This window comes from Polypterus senegalus, chromosome 8, assembly GCF_016835505.1.
Source record: "Polypterus senegalus isolate Bchr_013 chromosome 8, ASM1683550v1, whole genome shotgun sequence".
NCBI lineage: Eukaryota > Metazoa > Chordata > Cladistia > Polypteriformes > Polypteridae > Polypterus > Polypterus senegalus.
In genome coordinates this window covers 166280571-166300659 of record NC_053161.1, presented here as the reverse complement: position 1 = coordinate 166300659, position 20089 = coordinate 166280571, and the positions used below count along the sequence as shown (strand labels likewise).

The 20089-nt window shown below is 41.0% G+C and overlaps 1 protein-coding gene across 2 annotated transcripts in view; it reads left to right on the top strand.

Annotated features, from left to right (window-relative positions):
* The window catches only part of LOC120534440 (NACHT, LRR and PYD domains-containing protein 3-like), a 53202-nt gene extending 41561 nt beyond the window's left edge, over positions 1–11641 (top strand). For both annotated transcript variants that reach the window (XM_039762012.1, XM_039762011.1), the window contains exons 7-13: positions 1277–1450; positions 5405–5578; positions 5798–5971; positions 6219–6392; positions 7268–7441; positions 9344–9517; positions 10812–11641. In XM_039762012.1, the coding sequence (XP_039617946.1) occupies positions 1277–1450; positions 5405–5578; positions 5798–5971; positions 6219–6392; positions 7268–7441; positions 9344–9517; positions 10812–10911 (1144 nt within the window). In that variant the 3' untranslated portion in view covers positions 10912–11641. The remainder of the gene's footprint in view (positions 1–1276; positions 1451–5404; positions 5579–5797; positions 5972–6218; positions 6393–7267; positions 7442–9343; positions 9518–10811) is intronic.
* The last annotated feature ends 8448 nt before the right edge of the window (positions 11642–20089 follow it).

Sequence of the window (20089 nt, the reverse complement as noted above, 5' to 3'; positions counted from 1 at the left end):
TGGAAATGGGTACCTGAACAATGTAAAGTAAGTCTAAAATACCTACACAATAACTTTAATTGTAATAAACGAACAATAAAACAGCGGAGAAGCCGTGGATTAAATAAAAAGGATGCGGTTATCGGCAGGGAGACGTGAATACCGTGGTAAAGCAAGGAAGGGAATGAAGAGACCACGGCGACGGACGGTCTTATATAGGCAGGCAGCCAACAATGTTGGAGGCGTTGGGATGGAGGACCCAACGCCGCCTCACACGGTGACCGAGCTGCAGGCTATGGATATATATATATATATATATGTATATATATATATATATATATATATATATATATATATATATATATATATATATATATATATATATATATATATATATACGTAAGTAGGATTCAGTTAGCGTTGGGAACCCGCGTACCAAATTTCTTGAAGATGGGCCCATAAGTAACAAAGACCATTGGAAAGTTCAATATGGCCGACAGTGGCATCATACCACTGAAATAAGTACGTACATCGGTTTTGGTTAGCGCAGGGAAGCCACCTACCAAATTTCGTGAAGATGGGACCATGAATAAGAAAGTTCAACATGGCGGACGTTGTCGACCGTTATGACCGTTACGTAGAATTTCGAAATGAAACCTGCTTAACTTTTGTAAGTAAGCTGTAAGGAATGAGCCTGCCAAATTTCAGCCTTCTACCTACACGGGAAGTTGTAGAATTAGTGATGAGTGAGTGAGTGAGTGAGGGCTCTGCCTTTTATTAGTATAGATGAGAGAGAGAGATTTGTTTTTATTGTTTTAACATTTTTACTTTACTTTTGTGAACTCTTGACCATATCAGTTTTTATTTTTGGTGACTTCTTTTAATTTTGAGACAATCTTTGCACTTTATATGTTTTGTTTTATATTTGACCAATGGCTATGCAATGAAGATTATGGAATTCATGCCTTGCGTACTTAGCACAGGGTTTGTAGAAACATGAAAATGTTCTCCTGAAAGACACAACAGGCCTCTTTCTGCTCTACCCGTTTATAGACAGTGGTGAATGCTAGAGAACTGATTCTCTGTGTGCTACCTTGTAGTGTACAGCATTTACTTTATTAAATGAACACAGACATACGCACTCAGATTTTGTTGCCTATCTATTTGATTCCAAGTGTTTGTTTCTTCTTTTCTCATTAATTGTGATTCAGTTCTGAAAGCAGTGAGGATTTAACTGGAAGGAACCCCTCACTCTGCCCGTGGCTCTCTATCACTTCCTTTTTTCTGTTTTCTACAGCCTAACCGATTACGCAGTCTCGTCTGAATGTTGCTTGGCTCTATCCTCGATACTCTCTGATGAAAACTCACGACTGACCGAGCTGAAGCTGTTTGAGGATGAGTTGGAATATTCAGGAGTGGCACAATTGTGCGAGGGGCTGAGGAGCGAAAACTGTAAATTGGAGAAATTGAGGTGAGTAAAAGAAACTTCTCAAATGGTTGTGTCTGTTTACTCTTAATAGCCTAGCCAAAACGCAACTGAATTTTGAAAGCAACAAGTCTAGGCTGCGCTTATAGAATTATAGGCTTATTCACCTGCATATCTGTAAGCGTAACGTGAATGGGTGCTGGTATTGAAAGGTAATGAAGAAATAAAAAATATAATAATGTTGTGTTCATCCCGCTGCCAGCTTTGTCCAGGAAGGGAGTAAGCCTTGTGTAGCAGATCGATGATGACTTATTTCACTCCAGTGTTCGTCTGATAGGCAAACTGCAGTGAGTCCACATGTTCTTTAACAAGAAGACTTTTATTGTTCAAGTCCATTCTCTCCGAAGTCCTCCTGATGTGGGACATGAAGGCAGCTAGTCTGTAACCATTAGGTGAAGAAGTGCCTTCCTTTATAATGCAGTTTTCCACCACGGTAGCAGACTGAACAGGCAGTAGAGCTCACCACAAAGTTGGTTATCACAGGCCTTAAGAACTCAAGGACTGATTCTGTCTTTTCCTGTGAGTAGCCTTCCCCAGTTGTCTCCATACTTGGTGAATGGTTATGGGCAGCCAATACTGGTGATCAAAGGTGGACTCATTACTGGCCCTACCAGTTGATGTGGTAGGAGTTACTGAAGCAGTTGTAGGAAGTGAGGAGAGTTAACTTGGTTAATCAATTATCTGTTTGGCTTTCAGCAATGCTGGCAATGAAATAATTCAGTACGAGTCCTACTTTCTTTACCTTGCCCTTCTCTGCTGTAGGATGCGGGTCGCTGGACTTTTATACTTCTATCAGGGTAACTGAAGCATACTCGTTTTAATAGACGGAATAATACAATTTATCGATAAATGCTTCCTCTCTATCCTGGTGGTAACAGCTTGATATCTAACATCAAGCTTATAGATGGGGGTAACATGGATCGGATTGTGGTCAGATTTCTGCCCAAATTCACATATAAAGTAAATATTTCCAAGAAGTACAACCAAGCTAAGGAGGGTGCATAGTGCAGAAGAGTAAGGTATTGTTGTATGTTTACACAGTTTAAGCATAAACTATTTGTAACTTGTTTGATTTACATTCTATGTTTGCAGTGAATTTGTTCTTTCCCATGGCTAGATTGTCAAATCTGTTTTTTCTTTCTTTCCTTCCTTCCTCCTCCTCCTCCTGATTTACATAACAAAAATCTCCTGTCTGAAGCATGAACTGCCCTAATTTAACTCTTTGAGGGCTAAATTTTTTTCCAAAAAACTCAGTTTTCCGAAAAGCACACAATGCACTGGTGTCATAAATAGATTAGATTAACATAAATCGTCTGTTGCTGCGTGATGTGGCTGCTGTTGCTGCTTGTTCGCTTGGCAGCCGTGACTGTTCAGGGGCGGCTTGATGGCCAGCAGGAACGCACGGCAGGCTGGCTACCTCTCCGTCTTCGCACAGCAGGTGGGCGATGGTGGCAGTGTGACGCAATATGGTTTGTACCTCTTGTCATCATAAGTGGTGGTCCTCCTAGGCGAATGCTGCTGTAAGCGTATCGGCTACACGAACGTGTTTAGCATCACAATCAGCAGTTGACCAATAGGCCGATACTGGTACCTCACTTTCGTTTTCGATATCTATCTCCAGATCACTTGCATCAAACTCTGAGTCCGATTCAGCCGTAATACATAAAACGTCCATGGGGTATTTTGCTTTTATCATTTGCTTTACTCTCGCCATTTTAGAGGCTGTTTGCTCTTCACTACTCGTGCACTCAAGCAAAGAGAGTCGAACTAAAATGTATGGGCGAGTTTTGTCGCAGTTTACAGCCCATTACCGTCTTCTACCCCTAAATTTCGACAAAAATCAACATCAGCCCTGAAAGAGTTAATGGTTACTGACTTCAAATGACAGGACTCCTAAATGTCATTACAACTAAATGTCTGTAGGGAAAATTTAATTTGTGGCAAAATGGTGCCATGGAGTCTAGTTGTGTGGTACACTCAATAACAGGATCAGTTGGGGAGTACAAATAAGCAATGTATAAGGAATTAAGTAGTCTCTGTTTGTAGAGAAAGTGAGAATATTCTGCACATGTCGGACAGAAGATGTCAATGGGAATTCTACAAAAGTGTCGGAGCATTCTACATCGCTCTCCAGCCGTACTGGTTGTAGCTACCCAAAGGAGGCTGCTGTTATGCTGTGAGTAAAGAGTTTAAGAAATTCATCCAAGGCCAGTGCTTTTGCATGCTGAGGAGAATGCTGTTTGTCAAGGCAGTAATTGTCCATGATTGAGCTCTGTGACTTTTTACAAACTTTAAAGTGGATATTCTGCACTCAAACCCAGTATAACTCCATAGCAACAGCTGCAATCTTGCACAAATGAAAAAGATCTCTGCCAGGCCTCTGTGATTCTCTTGTCCATTTGTTTATGAGGAGAGCATCCTGCTGTATCATGGGATTAAGGACCTGTCATAATGAGACAGTTTTTCAAAATTCAACCTTAGTCTTTGAGCAGAAGAGGCTGTAAGGGGACCTAATCCTGGTCTTCAAAATTCTCAAAAGCATAGGTAAGGTAGAGCAGCAGAGTTCTTTCAGATTAACGGTGAATCGCACACTCGAGGACACCAGTGGAAATTGTGCAAAGAAGTGCTTCTTGGGTTCAGCCCTTGGTGCAAGATTTGTGGGAACCCGGAACAAACTGTCAAGATATGGGGTTGAAACAAAAACCTTTACGACCTTTAAGAAGTGTCTAACTGAGATGTTGGTGACAAATGTACTTGATGGTCTCCACTTGTTTGTCTGTGTACAGTATTTAGGAAATAGCTAAGATGATACAGGATTTTATGTTGGCAAAACTTGTTTTGTGTAGCTGGGATAACAGCTTACGACATTTATGGCCAAATTGGTGAGGGATAAGTGTAACTCACTTGTGAGGCAGTGTACCCCCAAGTGGCTTTTAGCGAGTAGGATTCAGGCCTCACCTGCACACAGTCATATCTTAATAAATGTGGAGTCGGGATTTGTGGGTTATGTTTTCTCCAGGTTTTTCCCTAGTTTATATATATATTTTCCTTTCTTGTGTCCCCTTTGTTTATTTGTAAGTATTTTTTTTTTCATGTGTTTATGTAATTTCTATTATTCTATGTGTAAGATGCTGTTCTCTTATCTCCCTTGTGCTCTGTGGGTAGTACCTTAAGGGGTGTGGCCAACTTAGTTACTGTTGCTGGCTCCTCCCTCTGGCTATTTACAGTAAGTTGCCCAGATAGAGGAGTCAGCAGCGGTTTATTGAGTGTGTTAGGAGTCTCTTTTGTAAGTGTTGCTTTTCTTTGATGGACTAGTATTTCTGTTTGGTTTTTTTTTTCCCTTCTGTTTTTGAATTTTGCCTCCAGGTTGGTGATTTGAGCTTTGTTTGCCTCACATTGCTAGGCACAACCTTTTGATCTTTTGAGCAGTTTTTGCATTATTTCACCTTTTGTGTATAAACATTATAAAGATTCTTGTGGGACTTATCTCAATGCAAGCCAGAGTTTTACCATTCTCTACATCGTGAGACATTTCTTGTATGTTTTGGAACATTATGAAATATTTAAAACTCTTAAAACTAGCTTCATAGCTTTGGGCATAGATGGGCCAAAACCTGCTGGGAATATTGATGGACAGGTGATTTCTGGACAGGCCAGAAAAGATCCCGGCATGCTTCAATGTACACCCTTTTCTTGTCAGTCCAGGTTACAGAATTGGTACTCATTTGAGTAAAAGCACTGCTACCCCATAGCTCCTGAGCATAGGGTCTGAAACCTCACCTCTGTTACTGTCTACATTAGGTAGAGGATGCTAAAAACAATAAAGGATAAAACATCAATTTTTAAAGTAGCCTGGTGACAAGTTAAGGTCAGAAATGTTTACTGGAAAGACATAGAGAAATTACTTAAAAAAATTACTTACTGTCTTTACCTCCACAGACTGTGTTACTGCTTTTTCACCCCTGGATGTTGCTCAGTTCTCTCCTCAGTCCTGTCTTCTCCACACTCACGACTGACTGAACTGTGGCTGGACTACAATGACCTGGAAGTTTCAGAAGTGGATCAGTTGTGTGAGGGGCTGAAGAGCAAAAATTGTAAAATAAAGAAACTGAGGTGAGTGAGAGTGTAAGTGTGAGTGGTGATTTTCATGGATTTCATTCTTCATAGATCTGAATATGAAATGGGATAAAAAGCTATGTTTTAAAGTATACTATGTTTATAAGTTATCAGATTTAAGAGAGATTTGCTACTTTTTATTTTTATCAGTATTTTTCCACATATATATCAGAAGTTTTGCTTGGTGTGAAATTTCCTGTCTCTTTATCTCCACAGCCTGAGTCAATGTAATCTCACCTCTGGATGTTTGCCAGCTCTCTCCTCAGTCCTGTCTTCTCCACACTCCCAAATGACTGAACTGGACCTGTCTGCCAATTGTCTGAGTGACTCGGGAGTGACAGAGCTGTGTGAGGGACTCAAGAGTGAAAACTGTAAATTGGAGACACTGAGGTGAGGACACAAGGATTGTGTGTGTGTGTGTGGTGAGTTTATGGATTGAATTCTTTCAGCGTCATAGATCTGAATATTAAAGGCACATGGAATAACAGACCCTGTTTAATGTATATGTGGTGACTTCTGACCAGACTACACATGTGTTCCAAATTTAAGTGTTTTTTTTATACATGAACACAACTGGTTTTGACCTTCACTCTCACTCACTCACCATTGCTTTACTTTTCTCTTTCTATTTCCACAGCCTGTCCGGTTGTAGTCTCACCTCGGGATGTTGCCCAACTCTCTGCTCAGTCCTGTCCTGTCCACATGCATCATTGACTAAACTGGACCTGATGAGCAACAAGCTGGAGGATTTAGGAGTGAATCAGCTCTGTGAGGGGCTTAGGAGTGAAAACTGTAAATTAGAGAAACTGAGGTGAGGAGACAAGGAGATAGTGAATGTGTGTCTGCGTTTTAATTCTGGCAGCTTCACAGATTGGAAAATTCAAGATTTTGAATGAAAGGCCAAGTTTAAACTTTATGTGGTGACTGCAGTTTCACCCGAGTGGTTTGATTTGCTGAATTGAGTTTTTGTTGTATGTATGTATGTACAGTATCTATCCATCTAGTAGTTACCTGTCTGTCGCTCTGTCTGTCTGTGCTCCATCCAACCATCCATCCATTATCCAACCCGCTATACCAACATAGGGCGCAAGGCAGGAAACAAACCCCAGGCAGGGCGCCAGCCCACCGCAGGGCACACACACACACACCAAGCACAATTTAAGATCGCCAATGCCCCTAACCTGCATGTCTTTGGACTGTGGGAGGAAATCCATGCAGACCGGGAGAGAACATGCAAACTCCATGCAGGGAGGACCCAGGATGCAAACCCAGGTCTCCTAACTGAGAGGCAGCAGCGCTATCACAGCGCCACCGTGCCACCCTCCAAGCAAGAGAGCAAGCAAGGCAAAAATCCCTGTTGGGGGCATCTCTATCACAGATACATAGATAAGAAAGGCAGTATAAAATTCATAAATTAATGGTAGAGGCAGTATATGATAGATTGAGGAAGGCACTGTATGATAAATACATGGATGGAGTGCCTTATCATTTATGTATCCTACAGTGCCATTCCATGTAGATGATAGGGCACTCTGTCTCTCCATCTCTCTTATACTGTAGTGCCTTTCCTACTCATATATCCATCCATCCTGGTCTGGTCTACTCTTTTTTTTTTTTTTCCTGAGGAATTTCGAATTGTTGCTGACCTTCACATTTGGTCTTCCCCTCCTCTCTCTATCTCTACAGCCTGGTATCGTGTCATCTCACCTCTGGATGTTGCTCATCTCTCTCTTCAGCCCTCTCTGCTCCACATTCACGACTGACTGAGCTGCAGTTAGACTATAATGACCTGCAGGATTCAGGAGTAGATCAGCTCTGTGAGGGACTGAGGAGTGAAAACTGTAAATTACATAAACTAAGGTGAGGAGACAAGGAGTAAGAATTGTGTGTGTGTGTATATATAATAATATAATATAATCTCACCTCGGAGTACTGCATCCTCCAACCATCCTTCTGCTGATACCAGCATAGGTGAGACATCCCCACCCACAATTACAGCAGCCCATGTAAGCAGAGAGCTGAAAAGACTTCGTGCCAGCAAAGCAGCGGGTCCAGATGGTGTATTGCCATGATTGCTGAAGGCCTGTGCTTTGGAACTGGGGAGTCCTCTACAGCGCATCTTCAACCTGAGCCTGGAACAGGGGAGAGTCCCAAGGCTTTGGAAAACATCTTGTATCACTCCTGTCCCAAAGGTATCACGTCCTAGTGAGCTGAATGACTTCCGGCCTGTTGCTCTGACGTCACATCTGATGAAGACCATGGAGCGGCTGCTGCTTCACCACCTGAGGCCACAGGTCCACAAATGCCCTCGACCCTCTGCAGTTCGCATACCAGGAGAAGGTGGGAGCGGAGGATGCCATCATCTATATGCTACACTGATCCCTCTCCCACCTGGACAGAGGCAGTGGTGCTTGGACTTCTCTAGCGCCTTCAACACCATCCAACCTCTGCTCCTTAGAGACAAGCTGACTGAGATGGGAGTAGACTCGCACCTGGTGGCATGGATTGTGGACTATCTTACAGACAGACCTCAATATGTGCCTTGGGAACTGCAGGTCTGACATTGTGTTCAGCAATACAGGGCGCCAGCAGGGGACTGTACTTTCTCCGGTCCTGTTCAATCTATATACATCAGACTTCCAATATGACTCTGACTCCTGCCACGTGTAAAAGTTCGCTGATGACACTGCTATTGTGGGCTGCATCAGGTGTGGGCAGGAGGAGGAGTACAGAAAGTTAATCAAAGACTTTGTTAAATGGTGCGACTCAAACCACTTACATCTTAACACCAGCAAAACCAAGGAGCTGGTGGTGGATTTTAGGAGGCCCAGGCCCCTCATGGACCCTGTGATCATCAGAGGTGACTGTGTGCAGAGGGTGCAGACCTATAAATATCTGGGAGTGCAGCTGGATGACAAATTGGACTGGACTGCCAATACTGATGCTCTATGTAAGAAAGGTCAGAGCAGACTATACTTTCTGAGAAGGTTGGCATCCTTCAACATCTGCAGTAAGATGCTGCAGATGTTCTACCAGACGGTTGTGGCGAGTGCCCTCTTCTACGCGGTGGTGTGCTGGGGTGGCAGCATAAAGATGAAAGACACCTCATGCCTGGACAAACTTGTTAAGAAAGCAGACTCTATTGTAGGATTAAAGTTGGACAGTTTAACATCTGTGGCAGAGTGACGGGCATTAAGCAAACTCCTGTCAATCATGAAGAATCCACTGCATCTACTGAACAGTGTCATCTCCAGACAGAGGAGCAGCTTCAGTGACAGACTTTTGTCACTGTCCTGCTCCACTGACAGACTGAGGAGATCGTTCCTCCCCCACACTATGCGACTCTTCAATTCCACCCGGGGGAGTAAATGCTAACATTACTCAGTTATTGTCTGCTTTTTTATTTTTATTTTTCATTTTTATTACTATTTAATTTAATATTGTTTCTTTGTATCAGTATACTGCTGCTGGATTATGTGAATTTCCCCTTGGGATTAATAAAGTATCTATCTCATCTCATCTATAATATAATTTTTCTTTAAGGAGATAATTGCAGTAGCTTCATGGATTGGAATAATAAAGGTGTGAAGTGAAGGTCATGTTCAAACTGTATGTGATGACTCCCAAGTCAGACTACAATGTTGTCAACGTTTCTGAGTTGAGTTTTTAATTGCCAGTTTTTACAGGAATATCACCAATGGCAGTGGCCTTCACTCTCAGTCACTCTGAGTGTCTTCACTTCCTCTCTCTTTATCTCCACAGCCTGCGTAAATGTGGTCTCACCTCTGGATGTTGCTCAGCTCTCACGTCGGCTCTCTCTGCTGAACATTCAAACCTGACTAAGCTGGTGCTGTATGACAATAACCTGGAGGACTCTGGAGTGGATCAGCTGTGTGTTGGGCTGAGGAGTGAAAACTGTAAATTACAGAAACTGGGGTGAGCAGATCCGAAGACAGAGTTTGTGTGTGTGTATTTTTTTAAGGAGTTAATTGTAGCATCTTCATGGATTAGAATATTAAAGGTGTAAAGTAAAGGTCATGTTCAAACTGTAAGTGATGACTCCAAGTCAGACTACAATGACTGAGCTGGAGCTGAGAATAAATGACCTGAAGGATTCAGGAGCGTGTCTACTGTGTGAAGGGCTGAGGAGCAAATGCTATAAAATAGAGAAACTGAAGTGAGTAAACCCTGTGTGTGTGCGTGTGTGTGTGAGAGTGAGAAAGTTGAGTGCATGTGGTGGCATACAGAGAAGTGCGTCTTCTCTAGAGCCATCTCACCATTGTATGATGGACTGTTGCCCTTTAGCTCCACTGGTTAGTAATCCAAAAGCCCCAGATTTGCTGCTGATGGGCGGCATTCATAAAGTACAGACAGATGGAGCTACTGACGGTGTTGCTCACACTCCTGGCAGCTGGCCTTACTAACACCTGAACTTTGGATGCTTGACATTTATAAGCAGCTAGACTTCTGTGTGTCAGCTGCTGTTCTGCCTTCTTATCTGTGACAGTACTTATTGCACAGCAGTGAGGGCCACATCTTCACTGCATGCATCATTTAGCCTCTCTCTGAGTAAATCCTGGTCAATACACCACTTGTCTGTGGTGTCTTAATGCTCCACGCTTGCCACAAACTGGAGGTCTTTTGATTACAAATAAGTGGTTTGATTTCAAGGAGTTGAAGGAGAACTCGGCCTGCTCTTCAGATGCGACTACTCCTAAAATGCAATGATGTGTGTGTGTATGTGTGACTTCAGACTGGTCCGGCCCAGCCTCTCACTGCTATGCATGCCCCTGCACTGTTACATAGTGTAAGAAAGAATCAAAAAATACTGAAGAAAGGAAGCTGAGGGAAACGAACATGGATATAAATGGAGCACATCAGCAAGTAATAAGAAAATTGAAATAGCTGAGCAGGCCGATGAGTAGACAGCACAGCATTCTTCATTGACCAACAGAAAAAGCGTCCGTTTAGCCCACTTTGTGTCAGGAAAGGTTAGGTAAACCTCATGTGTGAGAAAACGAACCAAAACCCCTTGCTAACTGATGAACTTCAGGAGGCAGCAGAGGTACATACTGTAACTGTCCCGAGTCCCACTGGTACTGGGGTCCTGTTAGAGAGCATGTTTATGCAGTTAGAAGGTTTGAGTAAGAGATGTTCGTGACCAGGGTATCAAACAAGAATGAAGTGATGCTTGATGGGATTGTAATTCACACTTCTTTCTCCTACACAGGGTGCATGGAGTTGGGATCAGTGAGGAAGAGAAGTGGAACCTGAAGTTGCTGGAGGAGGAGCTGAACAGATCAGGGAGACGGTTAGAGATTAATGTATGAGAGGAGCAGTTTTGTGATTTAAAGTGATGTTCCAGTGCCGGTACACACCATCTCACTTCCTCAGATACCCTACTGAAGGTTTCCCTTTATCTTTTTCTTTTACTTTTATTGTTTTTAGGTTGTGACACAGAGTTGACCTCAGACCCAAACCATCACTCCTTTCTGATAGTTTCCATCCCAGGGCCTTAAAGCTCAATGCCGACCTGAGTACTGATAGAGCAGTGTAGATAGCGCCACCCAGTGTCAGGCCTCCTCTTTACAGGATACATCTATGAAGATAATTGGCAAGCACTCAGTCTTGCAAACTTGACACAGGAGTGTGAGGTGATGACAAGACATCACTTGGTCCTGCTGTCCATTATTATTGTGTCCAATCTCCCTGCGTCACGGGAAGGTGTGGCTCGCTGCCTCATCAGTACAACTAAATAACAGAAAAGGCACAAATGTCTGCGCCATCAGGGTAACAAGGACTTTGTGCGTGTTTCCACATTAAAAGTAACAAATAACCCAAATATGAACCACTTTCTGCTCGGATTTTGTTTTTATTTTTCCATCAATGCACAGACACTGTTAGGATCCTTTTTTTCTGTAAATTAGGTTCAGATTGCTTTTACTGTGAACCAGAAAGTGTTAACATCAGAATCACATTGTTTTGGCCATGTATGCACACTTATTTTTTATGATTCTTGCCAAATTTCCCTCTTGAGGACAAATAAATATATATCCTTTAGTGCCTGTTTCATCTATTTATCTATCATATAGTGCCTGTACTATCTGTCCATCCACATATCAAACATACAATGTCTTCCCTATCTATCTATACATCCATCCCATATCAATCATATAGTGCCTTTCTTATCCATCCGTCCATCCGCATATCAATCATATAGTGCCTTTCCCATATATTCATCCATTTATCCATCATATAGTGCCTTTCTTATCTATCACCTTTCCTCTATCTAGTTATCCTTCAGTCATATTATGCCTTTCATATGTATCCATCCCTCTTATAGTGCCTTTACTATCTTATCACATAATTCTGCCCAGGGTTTGTTTCCTGCCTTGTGCCCTGTGTTAGCTGGGATTGGCTCCAGCAGACCCCTGTGACCCTGTTGTTAGGATATAGCGTGTTGGATAATGGATGGATGGAGGCTAGAGGTGAGTTTCACTTGTGGTTTCCTATTTGTCAGGCAGGAACAGAAAGCTACAGGGATGATTATGTTAAAAGCGGAGCTGAAGTCTACAACCAAAATCCTTGCATAGGTCCCAGGGTCATCGAGATGCTACAGGATGTAGTGCAGACCCCCTGCTGGCTGCATCATTAACTAATCCATTTGTTCATTAGACAAATTTGGGGTCCAACAGGAGAACTGCAGTGATCTCCAAGTGAGCCAACGGCAGTCTCTCCGAGGTTTTCATGATCTCAGATATCTGAGCAGCAGGCCTATTCACATTCAGTCCAATTACTGTGGATTGTTTTGAGGGATTGGTATGATTGTGGCCTGTTTACAGTTTCACCCTACAGTATGTAAAGATGGGGACCAGTTGATCAGCACAGATTTTTCAAGCAGGAAGGTGAGACGCACCATCCGTCCCTGCTGCTTTCTTGGAGTTTTGTCTTTTTGGAGAAGCTGGGGCCAACGTGCTTGTGACAAACTTTTTAAATTTTATTCATTAAAGTTCACTTTGAGATATTAAGGAGCTTCAACTTACACTTAAAAGCACTGAACCGGTGCTTTCCGATCCTACCACTTCTCTGCGTGTTGGTGGTTCTCGCTTGAAATTTGAACACTTGGAGCAGACATCCTACTCAAACGATTGTGTCACACCCCAGTATGCTGACCGATGTCTGTCAGTCTTTGCCAGTGGTAGGATGTTCAGCATAGCTTTCTAACCAGTCAGAGACAAGGCTTGCAACCATTCACAACAAATCGGAGGGTCCTTCACAGTCCAGTAGAGACAACCTGGGTGCCGGACAAACGTCAAGCCATGGCAGTTTTGATCTGTGTAAACTAGTGATGGCGGAAGGGATTGATGTGAAGGACTCAATCATTTTAAATAAAAGTATCAGAAGGTGTTTTGAAGCTTTAGACACTCGCCTCTCTAATGACATGTCCTGGCTGTTTGTATTCAAGTTACAGACATTGACAATAGAGAGAAGCCACCAGAGTAATGGCGATCCTTCTCATACTCCCATTAACTCTCTCAGTGGCAGTTCAAATCCGTGTTTGGTAGAATGTGAGTCATCAACAAGACGTAAAAGTTGTTTTGATCATCATGACAGCCAGGAGTTAATACTGTGGTGATGTTTTTTAAAAAAAAAAAAAATTCAGCCGTGAATGTCAGTATCGGGCGGCTTTGTATCCGCGAAACCAATTTACCCGAACTATTCTCTAACATTTCAGTTATTATTTACTGCTCTGATGATGATCTGTCTGATCATAAAATAGGCCATTATGATAGCAATTGACACAAAGAATTCATCATTAATTGTAGAGTTGCAGTATTTGAGGGCTCCTCTAGAGCGCCTCTTTCTCTTGCACGATTTTGGCTCAAAAACTAATCGGCACATCGTCCTCTCATAACAGGCTTAAGTTTTGAGTTTGGTATTTTTCCGACCATCCCCAAGAAACTGTAACACACACAGGCACACACCCATCATCGAGATATGAGTGTTTTCGGTGTCAGGGAACCCTAAAACATCGAGATCCACAGAAAACCGAAGATCAGAATTTTTGACGCATCTAAAGCTTTCGCTCCTCCATAGACGACGGGTTAGGGTGAGGGAGGGCACAAAGCAACAAAATGAGCGTCCCTCCATTCATCTTGCGCTCTATGCTGCCATCTAGTGGGTTTAATCAAACCCAAACGTCCATCCATCCATTCTCCAACCCGCTGAATCTGAATACAGGGTCACGGGGGTCTGCTGGAGCCAATCCCAGCCAACACAGGGCACAAGGCAGGAACCAATCCTGGGCAGGGTGCCAACCCACCGCAGGACACACACAAACACACCAAGCACACACTAGGGCCAATTTAGAATCGCCAATCCACCTAACCTGCATGTCTTTGGATTGTGGGAGGAAACCCACGCAGACACGGGGAGAACATGCAAACTCCACACGCAGGGAGGACCCGGGAAGCGAACCCGGATCTCCTAACTGCGAGGCAGCAGCGCTACCACTGCGCCACCGTGCCGCCCCAAACCCAAACACTCGGGGCAAAATCATTTAACACTTAACAGTGGTGTCCACCTTCTACCACCTGATGTTGACAGCAGCCTTAAATGTGTTCAGCTGGAACTAAGTCACTAACAGCATTAATTTTTTTTTTTTTTTTTTAGAAAATATAATTTTAGCGCATACAGTACTTGTTAGGGTGGACTGTAATGTGCAGGGAAAATAACACACTATTATGTTTGATATATTTGGGGTTGCACAAGTTCTATGCCAAATTATTTTATTATTATTATTATTATTTTACTACATACAGTATGCCTCTCACATAAATTGAGGCCTAACAAATCAGGACTGTGTAATTGATCCCTGCTCTTCATTTTTAACTCCGTGCTGCACATACAGTGGATTCAGAAGGTCTTCAGACTCCTTCACTTCTAACACATTCTGCTTGTTGCAGCTTTGTGCTTAAAATCTTTTTAGGTTAACTTCCCAAACCCAAACGATAGACCAACACTCAATAGTGAGATAAGAGGATTTCACTCATTTTTGGAGGTTTATTAACAATATAAAAAAAGCTGAAATATCACACCAACACAAGCATTCAGATCCCTTGCTCTGGGTGTAGTTTAAGCCCCTTGGCTGGTGATTCCATCCCAGTGTCTTCTTGGGCTTGACAAGCTTCCCACACCTGGAGTTGGAGATTTTGTCCCACCTCCCCCAACCTCCCCCTGTCTGCATGTTGTGTGACGTTTGTTGGTGGGCAGCTATTTTCAGGTCTCCTCGGAGATGTTCTGTTATGTCCAAAACATTCTCTGAGTTGAAGCCACCTCTGTGAGGTCTAAGCTTTGTGCTTGGAGTCGTCGTCCTGTTGCAAGGTGAACCTTCAGTCCAGTTTGAGGTGTGGAGTGCCCTGGGCAGCTTTTCATTAAGAATATACAATATAGACATTGTTCTGTTCATCTCTCCATCAACCCTGTCGAGTCTCCCAGACACTGGCACTGAACATCAACCCCACTGCATGATATTGCTTCCACCATGCTTCACTACTGAAATGGTATTGCACAGCTGATGGTGCACTGCCTCGTTTCTTCCAGACATGACCATAATCTCGGTTTAATCAGAGCAGTGATTCTTGTGTTTCTCTCTCTCTCTCTCCACCTGAGAGTCCTTTATGTGCTTTTTTTCAAACTGCAAGCAGACCACCTGTCTGGCCACTCTGACTGGTAGAGTGTTGCAGTGATGTTTCTCCTTCTGGAAATTTCTCCCATTTTCACACAAGTTCACTGGAGCTCTGTGAAAGTGACCATCGGCTTCATGGTCACCTCTCTTACTAAGATCCTTATTCCATTTACGAGTTACTAGGAGGCTGTGCCCCCTGCTAACTTTGCTCACCAATCTCCAGGCGGGCGCTATGCACTAGCCTCTTCACAGCTCTGCCACTTGCGTATGGGGAAGTGGATGTACAATTTAAACAGATTGTTATTTTCTTGGGAATTGTTACATATGCATAATAGAACTAACTATTTTACATCACAGAGAGTAATTAACCATAGTAAAACATAATAAATTGAAAAAAAATTGAGCTTCATGTTGCGTTAGAGGTTGTCGTTGCGTTATACGTTTTTGTTCTGTTTGGCTTTAAAATTAACACGCAAATACTTTTTAAACACTTTTTCTGAAAAATTTACAACAACAACAACATTTACTTATATAGCACATTTTCATACAAAAAAATGTAGCTCAAAGTGCTTTACAAAATGAAGAATAGAAAAATAGAAGACACACAATAAAAAATAAAAATAAAAATGTAATAATAATAAAATAAAAATTAATAAAAAAAATGAAAAACTTTAGTAAAAACAATATTTGGAATTAACTTTTCATCAATAGCACCTTGAATTTTGATTCCGTGTTTGGACTTGCATCGTGACAACGCAACGTATAACTGCCCGTGCGTGAGTATCGTTTCTTTCCCTCTAATAAATAAACCAACATTTTTGAATGTTTGTCCCTGTGATTTGTTAATTTTCATAGCAAAAGTTATTCCAACGGGAAACTGTAAATGTTTTAATACGAATGGCATATCAAGATCTCTTTTGGTGTCTGTTAGCCCCTTAAGATGTACTACATTACCTTTCTTCTTGCCTGTTAAAATTTTACATGTCAGAATTCTTCGACCAATTTTTAATAAAACTAATCTTGTCCTATTGCATAGCCCATCACTCAGACATAAATTACGCAATAACATTACGATAAATCCTTCTTTCAACAGTAAGGTGGAAGACCGGATGGTGTTAACAGTTGTAGATATTCTATGGGATATTGTAAGTTGATGTCTTCATGTTCCGCATGATCACCACCAACTGTTTCAGCATAGTCTATTGATATGCATTTAACCAATTTGCCATGTAACCAATCGACAATTTTCACGTTCATTTATTTGACTTCATTGTTTCTCACAGTGCTAGGATTGCTTGTGTACTCATTTCTTCTGTTGATAACCCTTCAGGATGAAATTCTTCAATAAGATTTGGACATAATACATCTTTTATTGGGAACTTAAAGGAAAATGTAAAATTTTATAAGAGCACAGGAACTGTGTCTGTCTAAAGAATTCACATGAATGTTAACCGGAAATGGTTGAGAGGAGAGCGGGACTTGAAGAAATCTCATAACCGAAGTCTCATCGCGTCTCAAGATTTTCATTTATAATAGAGAGATGTAGACCACGGTGCTCTTGGAAACCTACAGTGCCGCAGGGATATGGAGATTATATATATATATATATATATATATATATATATATATATATAAATATATATATATATATATATATATATATATATATATATATATAAATATATATATATATATAAATATATATATATATATATATATATATATATATATATATATATATATATATATATATATATATATATATATATATATATATATATATATATATATATATATATATATATATATATATATATATATATATATATATATATATATATATATATATATATATATAAATATATATATATATATATATATATATATATATTATATATATATATATATATATATATATATAAATTATATATATTTATATATATATATATATATATATTAATATATATATATATATATATATATATATATATATATATATATATATATATATATATATATATATATATATATATATATATATATATATATATATATATATATATATATATATATATATATATATATATATATATATATATATATATATATATATATATAAATATATATATATATATATATATATATATATATATATATATATATATATATATATATATATAAATAAATAAGACTTGCCCAGATCTGTGCCTCGACATAACTGCAGGTAGTTCCTTCAACCCCCTGCTTGGCTCCACTGTCAACTCTTGTATAGACAGGTGAGTCCTAATAATGTCCAGTGTGGACACCAGGGTTCACTGTTGCCCCTTAAACCCAACATCCAGACTTGCAAGACACAGGGTAAAAGCACCAAGAAGTACTTTTAATTGTTTTCTTCTTGCACATTGCTCCACATACACCACAGCCACAATAACACAATCAACTAATCCAATAATCACAATATTCCTTTTTTTCTCCTCCACACCTCCCAGCAAGCTTTGTCCACCTCCACCCGACTCTGGCTCGCTTGCTGGGTCTTCAGCAGTCCTTTTAAATAGTCCTTGACCTGGAAGTGCTTCTGTTCAAGCAACTGAACTCCAAGTCCCAGGATGCCCTGCAGGAATCCAGGGCTACACTCCAGGGGAGCTGCCATCTAACATCCTGGGGAAGGCACTGTCCAAAAGTCATTGCCTTTCCCCATTCTACCACTTCAGGTGCATCCCGGCTGGCAGCTCTCTCCCACCAGTCGATTGAACTGACCACAGTTGGACTCTAAACAAGGCGTAGAATCACATTGGATATTGGACGTTTGATGAAAGGAACTATTTAATTTAGACCATTTTCACCCAAGGCTGCAATATAAAAAATTGTGTAAATAATGAAAAGGGGTCTCACTATTTTCAGAATCCACTGTACATAATTTCATTATTGAATAAAATGCTTTCACTTTTTCTGATTGATCAATCAACATATCTGCCAACAAATGAATTGTTAAAGTAGTCATTAATTGCTGCCGTATACCTTTAGAGCCAAACAACCTCAGAAGTTCTTGTGATTTATAAAGATTTGCCATTTTGGTTTGATGCCTTTTGCTTTGCCTTTAGAGCTGAAGCTCCTCCGCTGTTCCTTTTATGTACAAGGAGGTGCCGCTTGTTTGGCTTTTACTTATAATAAAATGCCATTTTCCTTTTTTTTTTTTATTCCATTGCAACCAAAAGCTTGTACAGGATCATTCAGAAACACCTTGGACACTTGCAATAACTTTTATTTTATCAAAGACCATTGTGTGCTTTATTTTATATCTTCAGTTTGTCTTACGCAGTATACAATAAAAATACAAAAACGTTTTTTTTTCTTCATATCTTCCTTTTTTCCTCTCACGCTGTTTGCACTTATGTATCATGTAAGCATCATGTGTGTTGCACCAGTTCCATTCGAGAAGGCTGGCAGACAAGGGGACACCGTCTCTCCGAAGCTCATCACGGCGTGACATGAGATGGTAACAATAGGGGACATCACCTGGGACGGAGGCGTGCGGATAAACAGCGACTAGCAGACCCACTTCCGATTTGCAGACATTGTACATGTTTCAGAAAGCAATAGACAATTACACTGAATACTTCAGATTACAGAGGATCAGCGGTTGATTTGAATCAACCGTAGGAAAACAAAGCAGACGCGGTCAGAAGATGTAGGTCCCGGTCGCTTACTATCGGAAACAATGAAATAGAAGAGGTGCCCGACTACATTTATCTTGAATAGGAGGTCTCGCAGAGAATAAGAGGAAGGTGTTTAATTCAATCGAGGATGTGTTAAAAGCAAAAATAAACGGGACCACTCGGTCCGATTTCTTCAACAGCACAGTTTTACCCACGATGATATGTGCACGCATCTGGAATGAGGAGATCAGGGAGAGAACTGCAGTTAAAGACGAGATCGCGCAGAACAGGCCGAGTGCAAACTCAGATGGGCGGGACACTTCGCACGACTAACCGATGAGTGGTGGACGCGTGAAGTTCTACGTGAGCGGAAGGCCCCCCACTAAGATGGGAAGACCACAGACATAGAATTATTAGACGCCGCATGACCAGCAGCATCGTACGTCAACGTCGCCGCCATATTGCGAGTGGCACTCCTGTGAAGTGAAGTAATGAATAATGTGCTGCTTGGGATTGTACAAACCGCTGTACGCTCCAAACCAGATCCCGGGGGATAACATTTCATAGGTAAGGCTGAACAATTGTTTTGGTTATATTTGGCCATTAGAATATCCCGTTTTATAATCTTAGCACTCAAGGTCACCTTACAATAAAATTAAACAGTAACATTAAAACAAGAGAATGATAAATCAAAAAGCAATAATTAGCAAACAAACAAAGATAAATGGCAGTAACACTGCAAAATTCACAATTGGTGTACCAGTTTGAAAAGATAAGTTTTGAGGGCAGTTTTAAAATGTGTTATTGAATCGAGCTGACGAATATGAGCCGGAAGAGAATTCCCGAGTTGAGCACTAAGAGAGACGCTCGAGCTCCCATAGCACTGAGTCTGATGTGCGGTACAGAAAGTCGAGCTGTAGATGAGGATCTGAGTGAGCGAGAGGAGTACAAGTCTGTAGGAGATCAGTGAGGTTGTGGAGAGATTTAAATGTCCACAGCGGTATTTAGTATTGTATTCTGTAGTTAACAAGGGAGCCAGTGAAGTTGAGCGAGAAGGTGTAATATGTTCAGTTGATTTAGAACAGCAGGTTATTATCCTGGCAGCAGAATTTGAAGAAGTTGTAAGCGATGGATACGTTTTTGTGGGATGCCAGATAGAACAGC